The sequence below is a fragment of the Microtus ochrogaster genome, chromosome 19 (assembly GCF_000317375.1).
Source record: "Microtus ochrogaster isolate Prairie Vole_2 chromosome 19, MicOch1.0, whole genome shotgun sequence".
Classification (NCBI taxonomy): domain Eukaryota; kingdom Metazoa; phylum Chordata; class Mammalia; order Rodentia; family Cricetidae; genus Microtus; species Microtus ochrogaster.
Window position 1 is genome coordinate 47,119,308 of NC_022021.1, and position 21,756 is coordinate 47,141,063.

At 43.1% G+C, this 21,756-nt stretch overlaps 1 protein-coding gene across 3 annotated transcripts in view; it reads left to right on the plus strand.

Annotated features, from left to right (window-relative positions):
* The window catches only part of Sema5a (semaphorin 5A), a 429,658-nt gene that overhangs the window by 397,879 nt on the left and 10,023 nt on the right, over positions 1 to 21,756 (plus strand). For all 3 annotated transcript variants that reach the window (XM_013349712.2, XM_026783702.1, XM_026783703.1), the window contains 3 exons: positions 12,478 to 12,703; positions 16,367 to 16,585; positions 20,880 to 21,050. In XM_013349712.2, coding sequence (XP_013205166.1) covers positions 12,478 to 12,703; positions 16,367 to 16,585; positions 20,880 to 21,050 — 616 coding nt within the window. The remainder of the gene's footprint in view (positions 1 to 12,477; positions 12,704 to 16,366; positions 16,586 to 20,879; positions 21,051 to 21,756) is intronic.

Below are 21,756 nucleotides of genomic sequence, written 5' to 3' on the forward strand. Positions count from 1 at the left end.
TGTGTGTGTGTGTGTGTGTGTGTGTGCATTTAGACTTTCCACTGCTAGTATCCCTGTGGGTGCTGATAGGTTTTCTTTCCCACTGAAGAAACCTAACATGTCTCTCTGCTAACATTTTTAATGTTGCAGTTGGACATGTATTAAAACACTTTGTTCTGCAACCAAGTGCTGAGATATGTTCTAAGATAACAAAACAGTTTTACTGCAGGACAGCAAAAACAAAGAAGTGCTTGCATCTCTAGTCCTGAGAAACATTCTAAGATAACAAAACCGTCTACTGCGGGACAGCAAGGAACTGCTTTTACCTCTAGTCACACTAGCTAAGAAGGTTTTTTAAAAAAAAAATTAGACGTGAATATTTGTGAGAAACATTAAGAAAATTTAGAGGCACTTACACCATATTTTGGGACAGCATATATTTTTTTTCTTCACCACCCTGTGAAAATTTTGTCTGAATGGACAGCATTGAAACAAACAAACCAAAACGGTTGAGTACAGTTGCTTAAATTTCACAGTGTTTTTCTAGAAGAGAGAATAGATCAAAATGTTATCCATAATCAGAACACTATGAATTTCAACTGGGACCTTTTCCATAGGCCTAAAGGATGACTTAGAAGTAAAGCATACACCTACCTTTTTAAAAACACATTCTAGAACAGGAGAGTCCTACCCATATTACCAGATGTAGATAATATTAAATGAGTGATCTATCAGCTTTACAGACTTTATGCATTAATATACGAAACTGTGTGTGTGTGTAAGAGACAGTGTGTGTGTGTGTGTGTGTGTGTGTGTAGAACAAAGATAAGAAAGTCTTATACACCTGAAAAATCAGAACATATTTACTGTAAGCATTATGATAGTTATCTGTGACTAAAATATGGATTTGGAAGGAATTTCCTTAATTATTTAACCACTACTTTATATGTTAAAAATGCAGGATAGAAAGATTTCCAAGTCATGCTTTAACAAAAAAATCCATCGTGTAGAATAGCGTCTAAACATTAATTTGAACAATTATCCTACAGGAAATGTCAGGATCAATAAGCTGCTCTATATCATCACATATGTAAAGGGTTTTAACGTCTGGAAATGCTTAGTGTAGAAATTTGAGCGAAGCATCCTGAGCATCTTAAGTAAGATGCTTCCTCCGTGGGAAAGCAGCTGCAGCAAATATGGCAGCTGGCATCAGTTCGGTGAAGAAAGCAGGTGATTGCAGGGATCTTGTTGACTCACACAACAGGGCAAAGACTGAGGAGCCCTCATGTCTGCCTATCTGACTTTCCTTCTGAATATTGCATCAATAGAATTAAGCATCTGTTTCCTTGTGTGCAGGTTTGAATGCAAAGTGTTCCCCATAGGCTCTTGTATTTGAACCTTGACCCTAGGTGGTAGTGCCTTTTGGGGAGGTTGTTGAACTTCTCAGAGACAGAACTTTGCTGGAGAAAGCATTACCAAGGTCTAGCTTTAAGGTTTTGCAGCCCTGCCTCACTTCCTCTTCTCTGTCTCTCTCTGCTTCCTGTGTAGGGATGAACTGTGATCTCTCTGTTTCCCTCAATGCCCACTGGACTTACACTCTGGCTCTCATGCCTTTCCTGCCGTGGAGGACTTTGTCTCCTCTGGAACTTCAAGCTCAGATTAAACCCATTGCACCTCTAAGTTACTTTGGGTCACAGTATTCTGTCACAGCAGCAGAGAGGTAACTAATACAGTAAAGTACCACACGGGTAGGCATGGAGAGAGAACCACAGAGGGTGGCAGAAATGCTGCAGGACAAATGAAAACAAATGAAAGTAAATTCAAAACAGATGCAAAGAATCTGCTGCAACAAAAAGAAATAACAATTTAATGCATCAATAGTATCATCAGTAAGTGTTCCCTCTTGGTTCAAAGACACCCACCCCTTGGATACCAAAATCCAAAGATGCCTGCATCTCTGAAATGAAATAGCACAGTGTCTGCGAATAACTTGTGCATATCTTCCTGTATGCTTTAAAGTCTCTAGGTTGATTACAGTACCTCATCCATTGTAAATGCTCCATAAACACTTGCACCTTGTTGTCTGAGGATTAATGACAAGAACAAAGGCTGTGCGTTATATGCTATGATGAGTGTTAATTTTAAAATCCATTCAGTCTGCAGAGTGGAACTTGTGGCTCTGAAAGAACAGCTGGAAAGAATAAGTTCAACCCCAACATAGCCACAAAGTCCTAAGGTGGAGAGAAAGGATTGCACATCTTAGAAACAACCCCATCAAAAATGCTCAGGTTGTTCTGTTATGATGTTCTCCCTTCTTGCTGGCAGACCATAGTTTTCTCTAATCTCACAGAGAATAGCCAGGCATGACGTGGAGAGGGAGCCCCGTGCAGGACAGTGGTCTTGGAATTAACCATGGCTCTCTGTGGTGACTGGGTAATCGGGATGGGCCGCTCTCACACTTCAGTGTTCCCATTTGGATCCCTGTGTGGACATTCCCCACAGCCTGAGTTTTATAGAAATCAGATCCCTAATGCTTTTATCCTTATGGGATAAAATTAATCATTTTCCTCAACTCTTTTGATAGCTTACTACTTCAATTAAAGAAACCTGTTTTCTGAGATGGAGACTTGAAAGTTTCTCAAGATGCCAAAGATGAGGTTTTTCCATTAGTTTTTGTTGTTGTTGTTAGCATCAATCATGGCAATGTTCAGGCAGAACTAACACTCAAGGCAAATAAAATGTTGACTGTAGCCCACTTTGGCTGTTGGGATTGAAAAAGACTGTAGCACTTTAACATGAAAACAGGTCTGCCTGCTAAGTACAGACTCCTTGGAGAAGTCCTGCACGGGGTTCTCTGGAGTTTTCATTACTACAATATCAAATGCTTCCTCCATCTTGACTAGCATGTGTACAATCACACTCACATATGTTCCCAGAATATTTATATATACAAATAAATTATATATATATTATCTATAATATCTTATATATTATATATACATATATCATCTAAACATAGTATATATAACATAATATTATATAGCAACAATGAAACATAATATATAAAACTTTCTTTTTATTTATTCTTTGTGTCTTTCACATCATGCGTCTCCATCCCATTAATTTTCCCAACCCTTCGTATCAGTCATCTGCCCATGCAACAACCCCCCTCCAAAATAAAATAGAATAAAGTTTAAGAGAAAATAAAGAAAAGAAAAAAATCAGTCTCATCATGGAAACTGTAGTAGGACACAGTGAGTCATGCAGTAACTCCTTTAGTGTATACATCTTTATTTGCAAATGTTCATTGCAAAGAGTCATCGGTCTGGTTCGAGGCTTCTGGTGGCTACACTATCAGTGCTGGGCCCTCACTGGGACTCTTCTTGGATATCCTGTTGTTGCTCTGTATAGTGGAAATATTGCTGCTTTGGGTCTGCAGGACCGGCCCCTTATTTGCTCCAGCAGATCACAGATGGGGTGAATGGTGGGGTGGACCAACTCATAACCCTGATTCTAAACCTGGGTAGTTGGTCAGCCAGCCAGCTCTCCCTTGTCCTCACCACCAGGGAGAGCTCTTCAGCATTACCCAACCATAACCCTATCCCCTTGAAGCAATGAGCAAGAGAAGGGGTGGGGCCCCTTCTCCTGCTTTCAGGGAGAATTCTACTGCTTTGCGCAGGCAAGGAATAGGGGCCACTCTTCAAAGTGTCTTCATCATTTCCCATAAATGATGAAAGAGAGATATATGATGGACCAATTCCTGAAAAGCATGGGCTTTTATTTTCTTGAGTGTTGTTGCAGAAAGTACCACTTGGGCAATATTACTTGGGCTTTTAGTTTGAAAAATATGAAAGTTTAAGGCTATGTATTTAGATCATTCTCTGTAGGTCCTGACAGGAAACACTGCCAAAGCAATAGAATTCTAATTTATCAATGTCATTTATAAAAATGAAGTCATTTGAATATTCTTACTTAAAATGAACATAATTTCCCATTGTAAAGCTTCCAAAAGGACAAAAATAAATGCAATTCCATGGGATTTTTAAGTGGAGAAATACGTTGATTTTAAAGTATGTTCTCAGTTTCCCAAATAATTTAATCTAACATAGAGCATCAAACAAAAGCTCTAAATGTCTCCCAACAGTGAAATGAAATGAACCAAGGACTTGACCTTAGCTGTCAAGCTAAGATGCCTCACTCATGATGTGAAGCTTTCAGAATAAACAATCCTATTGCTCTCTCTTAGCATGGGAAATCTTATTTGAGTTATGGCCCTGTAAGAAGACAGCTTTATGCAAACCCAGATGAATCAATTTCTACTCCATGATCCCATCACAGATAGAGTGCAATGATTCTCAGAGGACCATAGGTGAAACTTAAGTGTAAGCTTGCTTTCCCAGCTAGATAAATACAGTCTGCTATACGGACCCCTTGTGGGAATCCTGTGTTACTGTGATGACCTACAGTTCCTGAGGATAGCTGCTTCTCTCGTCACCATGCCTGGAGAACACCCGATAGTTCCATACGATGTGTGATGTGTCTACTTCCGGCAGAACTAAGACATCATATACACCAGGCAGTCTGCTGTTTGGCATACACTCCTTGTTGTACTTGACAACGACGCATCCCAACTATGTTGTTCTTCTTAGGATGTTTCACTCCTGTTTTACAAGGGAGGCAGCTGAGGGACTATTGAGGTTATAGTGGAATAGAGCACCAGACAGACGGAAAGCTGCTAGGCTCTCCTGCTTGGCGCAGGTAAACTTGGGAGTGAACAAAATTTCAGAGGAAAGTCTGACCAATCTTCCTTCTGGAAAGACTGAAGCGCCCAGCACTCATTGGGAAGTCGTGAAGGAGGAGGAGATTTTCAGATGGTTTTCCTCATCAGAGTGTGGAGCTGATAGACCAGGAATTTTAGGAAGAAATGGCTCAAATTCTCAATTATTGAATTGTAGATACATTCAGTAGAAGGCACTAGCTTCTGTCAGCCTCAGCCTAAAGGGCCATACTCCCGATTTTTGTTTGAGCCAATGAAACCAACGGTGGAACCAGCCCCACAACAGCATCACTGGCCCCTTAGCGAACTTATCTTGTTTTATTATTTTTATCGAGCTCTATATTTTTCTCTGCTCCCCTCCCTACCTTTTTCCCTCCACTTCAACCCTCTCCCAAGGTCCCCATGCTTCCTATTTACTCAGGAGAATTTGTCTTTTTCTACTTTCCATGTAGATTAGATCTATGTACGTTTCTCTTAACTTGTTTATCTTAATGTGACATCATGTCTGGTGGCTCTTAGCTGACTTGCTGCAATTATGGTCCTGATTTGTCCCTGAGAGGCATCTCTGAGAACAAATAGCCCCCGTGCCATCTCTGTTATTTCTTTTTAAGAATCCCACATATCTTGGTATAAGCCAGAGTCTCTTGGTCTTTCTGCCCGGCCATGTCCCTTCCTGTCTCTTTGGGATAAAAGGCACGTGACTCCCAAATACTGGGATTCGAGGTGTGAGACACGGGTGCCTGGCTCTGTTTCTCTTTTAGAATGGATCAATCTTGTGTAGCCCAGGGTGGCCTGGAACTCAGAGAAATCCAGCTATCTGCCTTCTGAGTGCTGGGATTAAAGGTGTGTGCCACCACTCCCTGGTCTCTATGGCTAACTAGTGGCTTAGCTCCACACTCTGATCCTCAGGCAAGCTTCATTTGTCAGAAACAAACAAAATATCACTACATTTTCTGTCAAGAAACTACATAGTTTTTGTTTTGATCCAGGCTTGTCTATTTCCTTACAACATTCTGAGATGATGGTTCCCATGTATTCTTTGAAAAACAAGATCCTCGAGAATCCTGTCAAAGCCTCATCTTATCAACACAGCCTCACGTCATCTCTTATCATTCAAAAGCCCTCAAAACGCCACATAAGAAAGGTTAAAATTTGTGCCGGCTCTCAAGTGGATGTAACATAGTAAACATTTTCTTGGAAAGAACATAGTCATTCAAAGAAAAGAAGGGCATCCGAGCTCAAGGTCACCAATGACTTCCCTCAAGGGCAGGTGTTCCTTTTACCCAAAGGGACTTTCTCATCTCATTGCAAGACATTTGCCAGAAGAAAAATAAACGTCTGCATCTTTGACTTTCACTCCTAGAAATGAAGAATTTGAAGGCATTTTAGTGAGCGAATAAAGTAGATAGATAGATCTTCTCACTTGAGATGTAAGTGTGCAGAGGCAAAGGCACCCACAAATCACACCCTGAGCAATAAAGAAGAATTCCAGCAGACCGCTGATTTGCTTATTCTCTTAGTCTGTCTGCAGCAGTACTACAGAACAGTGTCTAAAGCATTGTGGGAGAAGGAAAAGCAGCTTGCTGTTATGTGAATACATATATATTCTACTGCACACAGATGTGCGCACACACATGCACACGCAGACCCTACATCCTTTTTATGTTCTTATTTGCTATTCTACATCTGGAAGAATCCAGACTCCCGGTAGAAAGTGGATGGCATGCTGAGGGACTAGGCTTGCTCACTCCCTCTTTTGGGCCACTGTACTGCCCATCACTCCCAAGTTTTACCATGGAAGTCGCTGAGGTGTGAGGCTCCATTCAGCCCCCTCTTAAATAACTGTGAAACTCATTACTCCTGGGCTGTGACATGGAAACTCACAGTTTCCTGAGACATCCTTACAGATGGGTGATGCAGTAAAGACCTAGGAGGGCTAGCGTGATGTGGGTGATGCAATAAAGACCTAGGAGGGTTAGCGTGGTGTGGGTGATGCAGTAAAGACCTAGGAGGGCTAGCATGGTGTGTGCTGTATGTTGTCTTGCAACTGTACAAAAATATTTTATTACACCTAAGAGTTTTCTGGTGGAATCCTTAGAGCCTTCTAACTGTAAGATAATTTCATCACCACCCCTCCTTCGTTGTTTCCTCTTTTATTCCTTTTTCTTGTCTTACGGCTCTACCTAAGACGTCAACCACAAAACTGAATGAGAGAAATCAGAGAGGGTGTTCTTTTCTCCTTCCTCGTTTGAAAGCAAGTATCTTCTGTTCCCCCTGTTTAGTATGCCGTTGACTATAAATTTGTTGTGGAAATAAGTGTGGAATTGGGACTCGAGGAAGAGGCAAATGGGAGTGTGTGGGGGTGGGAAGGTTGGAGAAATTGCTAATTCACACTTTTTTCAAAAGTGCCATCATGAGACTAACACTTCATGTGTTAATTTTGAATTATTCATCCTATGAGTCGTCATAAAGAATAGTGCTACCCAGAGGGACTCTAAGGAAATGTCGCTGCTGTGAGCGGCAGGGAAGTGTGGGTGTTTTCCGGCATAGAATCATTCACTTTCGCCCCAATACAATTTTCACATTGTCTTTGTCTTCCATTGAGCTTCTCTGGCAAGTAGCCGTGTAGCAAGAATGCAGGAGCAGCCTTTACATCGCCAGTGTTTGCTACTAGTGGGCACTGGGTTTAGCGTCAGAGTTGACCGTTTAGATGTTCTTTCATGTTCTGAGCCTCACATAAAGCCATGCACTTCGGTGTGTGGAGCCGTTGTCTAAAACCAAGACTTGGCTTGTAAAGCCGTCTAGGTACTGGGAGACCAGCATGCCTGAGCCCTCAGCTGGCATAAGAGGAGCTCCTACTGTCTAATGACATCAGGAGGATTATACAGGGATAAAGGCTTGCTTGATATTTTTTGGATAGGCCCTTCCTTCTGCTCTGTGATTTCCTAGGTCTTCTTCACCTCTGCCAGCGCTCTTAGCGGCTGTTTGCTCATCTTCACCCGTGTGAAATGGCTGGAGGGAGGAGCTGTCTGTATCTCCCTACTTTTTGACTTGGTGGGTTAGTTGGTTTTGCTTGTTGTTTTTGTTGTTGCTTTGTTTGGCTTTGTTTTCCTGTGCATGTCTCCTTTTTCTGGCTGCAGCCACGTTGGCATCCCCAGATCCCATCTCTATCTCTTCCATTTCTTTCCAGGTCTGAACCCGAGACTCTTTTCCATTCCCTGGGCCCCTAGCTAGGAACACCTGCAGGGCTGTTCCGTCCTCCTGAGGGTCCTCCCATTTACCACCAACAGGCAGTCTTCACCCTCTCACTGACGGGTGGCTGGCATGTCAAACATTGCTGCTTCATATGGCTTTGGGCAGTTTTGACAAAAGAGTTAATTTCCATTGCTGTATCTTGGTGGTGAGCAGGCCACTCTGCGATCATGTTAGTCCAAATCAATGACTTTCCCTGTTTGCCCAGCATCCTAGGTACCACTAAACTAATTCTCAGTGCTTCCTTTTAATCTTTTCTTTGTGGTCTCAGGTCCATTGGCCTGCATAAGCTCCCACGCGTGGTCACTTTGTTAACACGATTGAGTGTCCTTTTCCTTTATGGAGGCTAGCTCTCTGTCTCTGCATGCCATGTTAAGTTATTGAAAGAGAACTTGATAAACGCACACAGAAACCACAAGTATTCCGAACGCGCATGAATTGGTTTGTATATGCAGCGATTGATGGGATGGCTGTAAGGATGCTTCCCCCGCATTGTGCTGAGCATATGGCGTGAAAATTCCTCTTGGATCATCTCCATCTCTCTCCTTTCCTTTTCATCTGTAAACTGGTTTAGATTTTTCAAAGGAAAAATAAACAGCAAAACAGGAGGCTCCACATAACCATCTGAATTGGCTCCCCAAATTTATTCGAACTCATCTTGAATAGGCTTATCCCAACCATGTTCAGCGTGATTTAGCCATTCGCCAAGCAAATTCTGTAACAGTGTTCAAAACTGGTGATGCAAGATAAAGAGGAAAAAGTTCTTTCTTCCCTGAAAACTTGTAGTGTATTAATAAAGGCAGAATTTAGACAGGCAATTAAGGACTAGCGAAACACATGCCTTGTTTCTCTCACACGAGCTGGAAGTGATGAGTGATGACCATCTTCTCCTGAAAAAGAAGAGAGATGGGCGCAGCGAATGGACTCAGGAGGCTGCACTCACAGGCCCTAGCAGAAAAGGGAGCAGGGGCGCAGCCGAGTGTCTCACAGATTTCTGGATTAAAATGTTATATAGGTGGTTTTACCCTTGATGACTGAGATAGAGAATCCATGGGGAGCACATTCGGAGGAATTTCTTAAAATTGCCTTAGTCATTATTCTTATCTATTAATTTCGACCAGAATAGTAAGACTGGTGTGTGTCAAATAATAGTTACTAACTCCTTAAAATAGTTTTTTTAAGCAGTCAGCATTTCTCTCTTGTTCAATATTGTGCTAGTCATTCACAATTCCTTTAAATTTGGGTAGTGTTTGTCACAGTAAACTGTAGAAAACAGATTCAGTTAAGCCATCTAAGAGACCACAACTGAATTGAATTAGTGGCTAACTTGGGGAATTAAGGGAAAACAGATTGGTCTCACTGTTTCCTAGGCTTTCATAATTAGATAATTCACACAAAATGCAAGCATGATCCAGCCTCAGAGGTGGGTGAGCTGAGTTTTGAGTTACATGTTAAACTCTTGAGGAGATACAAACATGGAGACAGATGCCTTGTTAGAGACTTAGATACAATGAACCCAAATTGAGCAGCTAAACTCACTGCTAGGTATGTGTGTCATATGCCAGCCCGGACACTGGAGCCTACTTTCCAATGCCAAGTACCAGCCACAGATTTCAAAGGTTGGATATCTTCAGATGCAAAGCTATGGATTTCGAGTAGTCTCGTGGGTATAAAGCCGTAATTATTCTATAATCAATGTTGAAGCTATTGGTGCTTAAAAACTACACTGTTCACAAGTCAACCCCTCAGATGCTTTTTTGAGCATATGTTGTTATCAAGGCATCTCTGCTGCACACTTGCTCATCCAAGCTGACATGGGGTACCAGACAATAGTATTGTATGATTCTTGTGGTACCATACACAATGGGCATGGAAGGGTTAAGATAGGAGTTTATGCCTCATCTATCCGATAGCCTCTATGCCAAGTACAAGAGAAAGCAGGCCTCTGCTGCCTCACCTCCTCACCCAGGTGGGTTTATAGAATTTGAAGGAGCTATTTTTTTTCATGTAGGAGGAAGCATCCAAAATTTTACTATCCCCAGAGAAAAATGAAGGCATCTATTTTTCTAGTTTTGTGGGAGTGAGGTTAGTGTGAACTGATAGGAATGGTTATGGGTATTAAGTCAGAGAAACACAGATAATGGCTTTACACAGTCTGTGTTAAATTCCTCTTGTATTACAAGCCTATGTCCTGCGTATTTCTCACTGCAGAAAAGGAAGAGAGTGATAAGAGTGCTTAGGATAATGAGAACAATGGTGAGATGGGAGTAGATTAGCCTTTCAGGTTAAGCTACTGTCACCAGCACACAAAGGTGTCCTTTTCTAGAAACTCACTAATTCTATATTGGGGAGATTGGTTTTCCAATCCTTAAGCCAGAAACACACAAAAAAATAAGAACCAGGTTTCAGTGTTTTCAGTGAAAATCTAAATGGATCAAGGCTGACAGAGATGGACATATCCAGAAAAGAGTTAACATAGCCCCCAACCCAGACTTTGAGGTTAGAGGGCCCTGCTTCCCACTTGACAATTGGCTGGCATTTAGAAATTGTATTCAGGAATTTCCAGGCTGATAAGAAAAGTTGGCTCTGTGTGCCCAACGTATTTATGGAAACAATGCAGAAAGGAATGAATCAAAAATTCCCTAAAATGTAGAAGGGAGATGAAATAAAAAATAAGACATAGTAGATGAAATAGTCAAAGTTTAACTAGGAGATCATATCCATAGGATAGAAATTCTGACAAGAAAGAAGGTGGGGACAGAGACCACATAACAAAGCCATCAATGAAATTTCTAAAACAAGAAAAAAATTAATTTATTATTTAATAGAGTTTCAAAAATAGCCCAAAACAGGTAGCTGATCAGCTAATGTGGCACTTCTCAACTGTGTCAGTGGGAGATAAGAGCAGAGGAAGTATCCCTCTCTGAAAAAAATTTATTCTCGACCTAAAATCTCTACCAATATCTCAATGCATGTAGATTGTTTACATATAGTTTGACACATGGAGATGTTTTATGAGGGTAACGAAGAGTGCCCTTTGTCTTGAAGGCGTCCTTACTTAAGAATGCGACTATGGGATTTATTCCAAGAAAAAGGAAGCCATCTAAGGGAAATGATGGCTTTCCCAACAAGAAATAAAAAACAGAAAGGAAAGGAAAGTCTAGCACAGAATTGCAGCACATCAAGCACAGCGAAGCTTGCTTTTCTATTGGTTTCTCTCTGAGACTTACGTACATGAGTACACGTCTTTATCTAATGTCCCCCAAATTTCCTCTCCTTCCAATCTTCCCCTTTCTCCCCACATTTTCCTCCAAGTTTCATGCACTCCTTTCTTTAGAAAGCCTACTGTGTTCACTTAGTGTGGACTTTGCTCCATAACTGTAGGTATAGGACCATCTGCAGGAACGTGGGTAGCTCCTCACAGGTCACATCCCTGAATTAGCCTGAGTCCTCCCAGCAGCCATCAACTGCCAATAGTTGCTCAAGAGTAGGATTTCATTAGCCTCTCCATCATCCATGCTGGGACTCTGGCTGGCTTGATCTTATACAGGTCTTGTACGCTCAGCCACAGCCACTGTGACTTCATGCGTGCAATGCTGCTGCTGTGTCCTGAAAACGGCTCAGCTCTTGCTTTATATTTGATTTAACACTGATTTAAAATTTTACAGAGTGGTCAGAAGTTGGTGCATTACACTGTTAGTTTTCCCTAGTGAAACAACCTTTACTGGCAGCTGGAGGAACTGTGGCACAGAGCTGCCTCAAGGGTCAACTATTTACCCCTCATTCATTACCCTTAGTATTTACCGCGAAGTACCAGGCACATTTCTATCACCTGTGTCCTTTTTACATGTCACCCAGCCAGTGTGTCTCACTTTATAGATGTCTTCAAATCTCCTCTCTCCTGAGCTCCAAACCCTCCACCCTGTGGTTACATGTGGGCACGGGAGAATGGAGGAGAAACTGAGAAGTGTCATGGGGGAATAAAAGGGGGAATCCTACAGGCTGCACATCCTCCCTGTGCCGCAAGGACACTCCCTTACTCCAATGCTGTGGAGCTTCTCCCAAGGCTGCTAGTATTCATTAATCTCACACTAAATCATCTGGGGTCTAAGGAGCATATTCTAAGGTTTTTATAAAATAGCTAAACTAACCCCGAGATAAGCAGCATTGCGAGGAACTTATTAAGAAGAGGGAAGATGCCATTTTAGGTGTTTACCATGTTTACACGCACGATTTTATTGATTTTCTCAATTTCGTTGTTTATACAGGAGAAACCATGGGTTTCTTTGGAAGGTGACTTGGAAGCTAAGTGTCTGTTAAGGGACAGTTTAACATAAATATGGTTTTGATTTTGTGAAGCAGCTTTGAGTGTCTTAGGCCCCACAGAAGACCATGGCACAGCCTGAAAGGAGTCCCCTCCCCCCGCACGCCCCCTAGCTGACTGGACATGCTTGCTTCCTCTCCTCCAGGAGTACCAGCCCTGTAACACTAACGCGTGCCCAGAGCTGAAGAAGACCACGCCGTGGACGCCCTGGACACCTGTGAACATCTCGGACAACGGTGGTCACTATGAGCAGCGCTTCCGATACACTTGTAAAGCCCGCCTGCCGGATCCCAACCTGCTGGAAGTGGGGAGGCAGAGGATTGAAATGCGGTACTGTTCCAGTGATGGTACCAGCGGCTGCTCCACAGATGGTAAGGGGCTCCTGTGGGGACTGGCAACTTCATGGAACACCTTTGAAATGGAGAACTAGAGGGAGCCCCTGTTCAAATAATGTTGTGCCTGTGGTTGATCCAAAATAGTTTCTGTGAAATTTATTTAATATTGGAGAATATGATGAAAAAAGTAGCTGTCAGAAAAATTATAGCTGAGAAGTAGACTTTCCCCTTTCGAAAACCCTAAAGTAGACAGGCAATGGTAGCACGGGCCTTTAATTCCAGCACTCAGGAGTCAGATCTTCAAGAGTTCAAGGCCAGCCTGGTCTACAGAGTGAGTTCCAGGATAGCCAAGGCTGTTACACTGAGAAACCCTGTCTTGTGGGTACAGGGGTGGGGTGGGGTGGGTGGGGGTGGGGAGACTAAAGTAGACAAAGACGGTAGAAGCACATTTGTTTACTTATACCATGCAGTGGCTTTTCTGTTAAATAGCACATTGGATCCATCTCTGCTAATACTGCTTTGCCTTAGTGGTTTTGTGAATGCTTTGAATGTGGCTGTGGAGAGCCAGGCCAGTCCAGCCCTGCACTCTGCCTGTCTTGGACACTGCCCATGGTGGCACTTCTGGCAGATCTGTCCCTGGACTTCCTGCAGGATTTTTCCCTGGACTTCCTGCAGAAATGGTTGAGTTTTTTTCTCCAAATTACATTATTTGCTTTCTTCTTTGTTTTTTAAAAAATGCTTTTATATAACTGCACAAAATTTATTCTAGTTCTCAAAAGACAAGAGGCCCTCACAGACAAATAAATGCCCAGGGGATGGCCTCATGAGAAAGACAGTCACATCTATGTCGGAATACTCACGAGCCTCTCTCAGCACTCTGTGATTGTGATCTTTCTTGATTCTCCCATGAGTGCTGCTGTTCATGGACTGATGTGCAGATGCAGGGAGGGTCAGATCAGTGGCATTTATAGAGGACTTGGTGGGTTTCTCCTGTCCCAGTCAGTCCTAAAGGGTGGACTGCAGTGCTCTCAAGCCACAGGTCCCCATGCCTTCTCTGGGAGCAGGGAGCGTGCCTGGAGACATGAAGAGTAACCATTCTTATCAAACACTATTCACTTCCAAAGCACCCCTCCTCATCGTCTGTATTTGCAGGCTCTGACATGTCTCAGACTGCTGATGCCTACAGTTCAACAACACACAGCCTGTTGTTTTCTACACGGGAGTCTACTCTGATGAAAGGTCTTATGAGCATAAATGTACAATGTAGAACTAAAACCATGACCTGAAAGAGGAGGTGCAGATAACAGTCACCTTGGCTTCTTTTATAAAACCCTGCTGTTGCTCGAAGAAAAGATTGACTTCGAAATTCCAAGGGAAGGGTACTAGGAGGCCCAGATAAAAAGTACACATTCTGAAAAGGTTGATCTTATTAGTTTAATCAAGATTACAAGATAAAATATGAGAATTCGAGATGAATTTCAACTGGGCAATGGTGGCATATGCCTTTATTCTTAGTACGTAGGAGGCAGAGACATGTGGATCTCTGTGAGTTCAAAGCAAGCCTGGTCTACAAAGCGAGTTCCAGGACAAGTTCCAATGCTACAGAGAGAAACTTTGTCTCAAAAAAACAAAAAAACAAAAAAAGAATTTCAAATATTATTTCGTTTTTTCCCCATTATATTCTATATAACATAAGTTCCATGGTACTAATTGCAGAAAGTCTACAAACCCATGGAAACTGAACAGTATTCAACTGAATCACCCCTGAGTCAAGGAAAAAATAAAGGAAGAAGTTAAAAACTTCCTAGAATTCAACAAAAATGATTGCACAACATACCCACACCTGTAAGATACTATGAACTCGGTTCTAAGAGGAAAGTTCACAGCACTAAGTGCCCACATAAAGAAAATGGAGAAAGCTCACACTAGTGACTTAACAGCACACCTGGAGGCTCTAGAACAAAATGAAGCAGACTCACCCAGAAGGAGTAGATGACAGGAAATAACCAAATTGAGGGCTGAAATCAATAAAATAGACACAAAGGAAACAATACAAAGAATCAATGAAGCAAAGAACTGGTTCTTTAAGAAAATCAACGAGATAGATTATATCTCATATAACGTCTTAAATACAGCTGTGTTCTATGAATCTTTCAAAGTCTAAATTGAAAACACATATCCTAAAATATTAATTGTTCATCTTCAACTCACACTTCATTGCTTTCCTTCATTTCACTTGTTGGGTCTGACGACCTTTTCGCCAGTTTACTTCCACCCTTATTCTGCATGAGCCATGACATCTATCTGCTCACTGCCATCAAAGGGAAATATTAAAATTTAAGCATGGTCTATCTTTACAACTGATTTCATTTTCCATCCCAGACATGAATTTTTTATTCTTTCCATTCTGATACATATAAAACCAAAGCCAGAATGTTTTAAATATTAATAGTATATATTATTCATGAAAATTTTTGTTTTAAAAATAATTTTATAAAAATTTATAAATTTTTGTAAAAACACATTTATAAAATGATAGCCTATATTTTATTAACACTGTGAGCATTGCCCATGGTATAAGGAAATGCAAACAGTCTGTTTCGATGGCTTTGAGTTCTCGTGATCATCCTCGCATCGTGTTATTGATGACTTGGAAACTGGAAATTGGACCCCTGTGCTTCTGATCACACAAAAGGAGGCTTAAGAGCCCGTTGTTGTTTGTTTATTGATAACCACAAAACACTGGCTGGTTTCAGAAAGCTGTTCCTAAAGTCTTCTCTCAGAAAATCATCCGCCTGCACTTGACCAAACAAGTTGCTCAGGAATGGCTGTGGGTGTTGGGTGTTCGCTTGCTTGGGAGAGCAATTGCCTACTGCTTCACCAAAGAGCTAGCGAGGCATTGCTGAAAGCCTCACCATTTCTGAGACGATGACTGAATGGGATTACTAGTGTACGTCAGGCTGCATCTTCTTCAAACAAGTGAGTCTGATTAAATAAGTTCAAAATGCTCAGAGCAGGCCCGACATTCAAGGAGTCTTCAAGAACAGTTCACATATTCTTAGAACGCTCACCCACCCTCAGCCATCCCCACTGCAGCCCCCTTCCCTACGGTTCCATTTTGTTAGCAAGCATGCTCACAGCATTCTATGACACATGGCAAGCTTATTCAGGGATGGGATGTGGGCAAGCTCTCTGGAGCAAAGGGTTGTCTCCGTGGCCTGTGATTCGAGTGGGATTAACCCTGATACTTCCACAGCATGAATTCACACCGGAACGGTTAGCTGGAAGGAGACAGGTCTAAGCTGTGTCCCTTTCTCCAGGCGAATGTCCTTTCTGTAGCACCAACGCCATGGTACCTGAGGACAGTTTGCAGTAGAGCTCCTCAGGAAAGTGAGGTGGGGTTTAGAGGCTGTTCTATAGAGATGTCTACAAAACAGAAGAATTTCCAGTGTGGACTTGCTGCTGACTGCAAGCGTGTTAGCACACTCAGATGGAGTGCCATGTACATCCTGTTTAAATACTGCCTGCAGGAAAGGAGCTTGAGGAACCGGAGGCTGCTATTCAGCTACAGCAGGATTTTGGCTTGTGAAGTGTAGAAAGGGTTTGGTCTATTAGGGAAATTCTAGACATAGAGCATACAGCCTATACAGGGAAAAAAAAAAAACTCCTGCAGAATCACATTTTGAGTTTCCTTGGCAGGACTTTCTGGAGACTTTCTACGAGCGGGAAGATACTCTGCCCATACTGTCAATGGGGCCTGGTCAGCCTGGACTTCCTGGTCCCAGTGCAGCCGAGACTGCAGCAGAGGCATTCGGAACCGGAAGCGTGTTTGCAACAACCCAGAACCCAAGTATGGGGGCATGCCATGCCTTGGCCCGTCTCTGGAATTCCAGGAGTGCAACATTTTACCCTGTCCAGGTAAGTGGATCACAATGTGAAAAGACTGGGAAAGCCGTGTGCCTTTAAGAACCGAAAGCCAATGGAGAGCTCTGTTTTTCTCTCTCTGTCTCTCTGTCTCTCTCTCTCTCTCCCTCTGTGAAAAGTGTGTTCTTAAGAAGTGTGTGGGGTGATGGTGGTACCTCTTACCTGTTGTTCACTGGAGAGGATGAATGAAACAGGTACAGCTAAAGAGGCCTAGATTCCTCAACCATCCTAGCTGTCTGGTCCCAAATCATTCCCCCTGCTTTAAAATTTTCCTCAGTCTCTGTTCAGGCACGCAAGCAGCTAGCTTAGGGCTAGCAAGGCTCTCCTCTCATATGGCCTGGTGCAAAGACAAGCACAATATAAAATGAATCCTGTCTATGTTCTTTTGATTTGATAAGAAACCACACATGAAGCACTTTGTGAAGGTTAGTATTGCTATGATGAAATGCCATGATCAGAATAACATGAGGAGAAACAAGTGTGTTTCAATCACAGTTCCATGTAACAGCTTGTCGTCCAAAGCAGCGATGGCAGGAACTCAAACAGCAGGAAGCTGGAAGCAGGAACAGATGCAGAGGCCATGGAGGAGTGCTGCCTCCTGACTTGCTCCCTCTGGCTTCATCAGCCTGCTTTCTTATAAAACCCAGGACCAGCAGCCAAGGGATGCTGCATGAGAGGCTGGGCCCTCCCCTATCAATCACTAATTAAGGCAATGCCCTACAAGCTTGTCTGTAGCCGGAATTTTTATGGAGACAATTTCTTGACGCTGCCTCCTAGATGCCTCCAACTTGTGTCGAGTTGACATAAAACTGCGCAGCACATACTCAGATCTTACAATCTAAGCCCAGTTACTAGTTTGCTGTCCCCTAAGTAAGTGTTAGTCACTTTCAGGACACAGATATACCCAACTCTTCCACTATGACCTCTACCTGGTTCATAGTCACAGCTGCCAGAGAGCTACACCAGGCACACGAGCCGGCTCCCAGGTCCCACGTTTTCCATAGAGGGCCCACCTCATGAATGAAACCCTCTGAGGACAGGCTTCTCTTCTGGTGACTAGGAGACCAATGTGTCACCTGGCCTTCTCATAGTCTCAGGTTCTTCAACACAGTCTTAAAGCTGTTAGAGCCTTGTCCCTGTGTAGACCACTTTTGCTTTATGCCCAAGTGGAAGCCCCAGTAAGTTAAGGATTGCTGATCAGGCTCACACACCATAGTGATCTTAGTTATAGCCTGTGACACCTGGAAATATTTGTGGGCGGTTGTCAGATGATGGGGGAGCAAGGCACTGGATAATTGGTCTTCCTTCCACAGAAGACACTATTGTGCACTATATTTGTCAGCAAAGTTTTGTGTGTGTGTGTGTGTCTATGTTTTTCAGAAATCTTACTACTATTTTGCCTTCATTCTTTATTTCTTTATTCATCTCCCTCCCCTGTCCCTAGTTAAAATCCCCACTTTCCTGTTCCCCTCAATCACCTGAATCTAGATTTCCCTCTCTATTGCTCCCCATCACCACCACCCCACGATGGTCCCTTTTGATTTTCCTGGCTTCTATAATCATTCCAGGCTATACACTCACAACTGACAATTTGTAGCTAAGAACATCAGACAAGAGACAACATGCAGCGTTGCTTTTCTAGGTCTGGGTTACAGCACTCCACATGATCTTTCCTATTTCCTTCCATTTACCTGCAACAGAGATTTTCAATGATGTCTTTGCTCCTACAGCTGTGCTCCTCCCATGAGGCCTCTATGCTTGAATTTCTCTGGCCTCGGGCTATTCCTCTGCAGACCACACAGCTTTCCCAGCCAAACTGATGCTGAGATGCTGGGAAAGGTCAAGGAGTTGTTCTTTCCCACAGCCCATGGAGAAAGATTCCTCCCCCGGGTGCTTGGAGGCAGCGTGGGCGATAGCACCAGATTTGAATCAGGGCTGTGAACTGGAGCCAAGGGGAATGAGATACGATGCCAAGTTCCCCCCATCACCCTGCCTTCTCCAGACTCCTGACTTCATATCTTGTGTCCATTCGTAGCTCATGTGGAATCTGAGAGAGGCTTGGATGTGGTCCTGGTCCCTGAGGATAAATAGTTCTTGACCATCTTTAGGACACTCTGATAGCATCATCTGTGGGTAGTTTCAATTTTATTTTTGTTGATTTGCTGTTGAGCTAGGACTATGTATACATGACCTGGATATCTTAAAATAGCTCTGTCCTCATTTTCTTTTAAAAGCCAAGATTCCTTTGTAGAATTGCTCATGTCTTTGCACAAGGGACTGTCAGATTCAAGGTCGAATGTACGAGCATCAACTTTCTCTTCTACCTCCCGTAAACTTCCTAAAAGTGTGATAACCTGTAACTCAGCTAGGAGCTGCTAAGAAGCCCCCCTGCACTGCTTAGGTTGAGCTATATGGCCAAGGAAAACCATATTTGGGGTAATTTTTACCTGATTTAGAGCATATTTCCCATATAAACTGCTATTTTTAACTATACTAGGTCAAATACAAAAAGCACTGTCTTTTTAAAATGCTGTCAGACCACAACAGATCAATGGGTCACAGCACTTGCTGTATAAGTGTGGATGTGCATCTGAATTCTCAGCATCCACAGCAATGGGCATGTCTGTGTGTGCCTGTAACAACAACACTGAGAACAGCAACAGGCAGATCCCAAGATCTCCCTCCCCAGTGAGCCTAGCCAAGTGGTCTGGCTCACTGGGAGAGCCTATCTCCAGAGAGTAGGAGAGTAGAACACACCAGTTTCCTAGTCCAAGCATTGGGTGCTCATCTCGAATTCTGGAGGCTCTGGTTCTGTCTGTGGCTCTCACATAAGCAAATAATAATAAAGTGAAGCGCGTACTAAAATGATTATCCTTCACCTTTTGAACTTGCTCCTGCATAATTTATCCCAACCCTGAGAAGCACATGACTGTTTCTGATCATGACTTTTTCTCCTGGTACATTCGATGCGGCAGTAAAGACTCTAGGCTGGAGACCTTGCCTGGCAAAGCTAGAGACAACAGATGGTTCTTTGTTGCTATGTGTATTCAAATAAGATGAAAGCGACTTGGAGTTGTGCTTAGACACACATAAAACAGAGAGCAGTAAACATAAGTTCTTTTGATCCAGTTTAACTCAGCGAGTTCTATTCGTCTTTCTTCTGTAAACAACAAGGCCCAGGGAAAAGGAACAATAGGAATATGATGGAAAGGCACAGGGTCTCAAACCCGCGACTCTGGCAGGTGTGTCTCCTCCAGAGAATAATACAGAGACCTGTGGTGTGCTGAGGACTCTGCGCTTTCCGTCTGCAGTACCCTTGTGTTCTTGGAGCTCCACAGGGTAGCAAAGGAGACAGAGAGCACAAGAGACTTCTTCTCAGAGGACAAAAGCCATACTGCTCCTCTGGGTAGACCTGTGAGGTTCAGGCTTTAGCATACAGAGGTACAGGCAACACGTTTCCGTGAGCTGACAGGCTATAAATGTTCCGCTTTGTCCCCATAGCCACCCACAGTGTGACTGGCACTCTGGGGTTAAGCGTGCACCTTTATCTTTTTCATGGTGGGTAACTGAATTCTCTTTTTATCTTACTGTAGCAGTAACCACAGTTACAAGAGCAATGATTTTCTCTCCTTGTCCATTGAGCTATTTAATATATACATTTCATTTCAACAAAAATAGTTCTCAGTAACTAATTGCTTTCTTTGCTTGGTAGAAATAAGGATCTAAGCTTCAGGGTGTTTGATCTTCTCATGAACCAGTCTTACTTAGGATATGTTAAATATGATACAAGCCCTGAGCAGAAACCAACATGGATGGCAAGAATAATGTGAATTATAGGGAGGTCTGTTGCCTGAACTATTGATTTTTAGCTTTAGGTCTTTTCAAACCAGGTAGATAGTAAAACCAGCAAAGGTGAGAGCTGGCTAGGGGCCTCATATTAATTACTATAGCACGTGATTTGTGGGTCCGGAAGAGGAAGTTCCACACCACATGCATTGAACATGTGTGTCATGCTGGATTGAATGTGTGTGCCATGCTGGTGCATAGAAATCACATGTTGAGAAATATTTTCTGAAGAACCAAACAATGAACTGGAAATTAGATGGGTTCTGGGATTATGGGGGGATTCTTTCAGCTTGTATCTACCACCAAGTAGGAAAGCCCACATGCCCCCACACCATGGCTTCTTGCTGTGTATGTTGTTGTCTTCTATGTTGCATAATCTCTAGCTGTGTCATGTCGATCTGGCGGGGACTTCAGACATTCTGTGCTTTGCGTCCTTCCCCAGTGGATGGTATGTGGTCCTGCTGGTCATCCTGGTCTAAATGCTCAGCAACCTGCGGGGGTGGACACTACATGAGAACCCGTTCTTGTACGAATCCAGCCCCAGCCTACGGAGGGGACATCTGCCTGGGACTGCACACGGAGGAGGCACTCTGCAATACACAGACCTGTCCAGGTACGTAAGGCCTTGGTGACTGCATAACTTCAGTGCAAACTCACCTTTCTGAATTACGAACGATGACAAAGATTGTGAGTCACAGTAGACACTGGCAAGTCAGTCTCACACTGTTACCTCTGACTTATTTAACGACACTTTGCTCTACAGCAAAATCATTTTCATACTATGCTCTGTTTTCATCACAAATGGGAAAGTGCATGCACGTTATAGCATCTATACTACCTGCTGAGGAAATATACCCCAAATCATCTTTGACCTTACTAAGTAACACTGATGACTCCCAGGTAGCACCTGACTTTGCTGGAGGAGAGAGATTGGGAGAAGTAAGTGGAAAGCGAGTAACACTTGTAGAGCCTCCACCCTGCTGTGCAGGGAGACTCACCTGAGGCCTGTTTCACACTTTCACAGCCTATCCTGGCCCAAGCACATTGTATGCTTGGAATAAGGCCAGAAATGTTCCGGGGGAACAGTGGACATTGTGAGATGACACCTCACTCAGAGCCAGGGCTGTTCTCAAAGGCAGGAAGTCCAGTCTGCTTTCAGAGGACCAAAGCAAAGCAAGGAACAGGCAGTGAGTCTTTTCAGGGCTGTGAACGGGGAAGCTCTGGGCCTGTGCTTGATGCGGGATGTTTCAGACAGCTCCTTACCCGAGAGGTGACCAGGCCTTCTGACACTGAAATGTATACTTAACGCTGACAGTGAA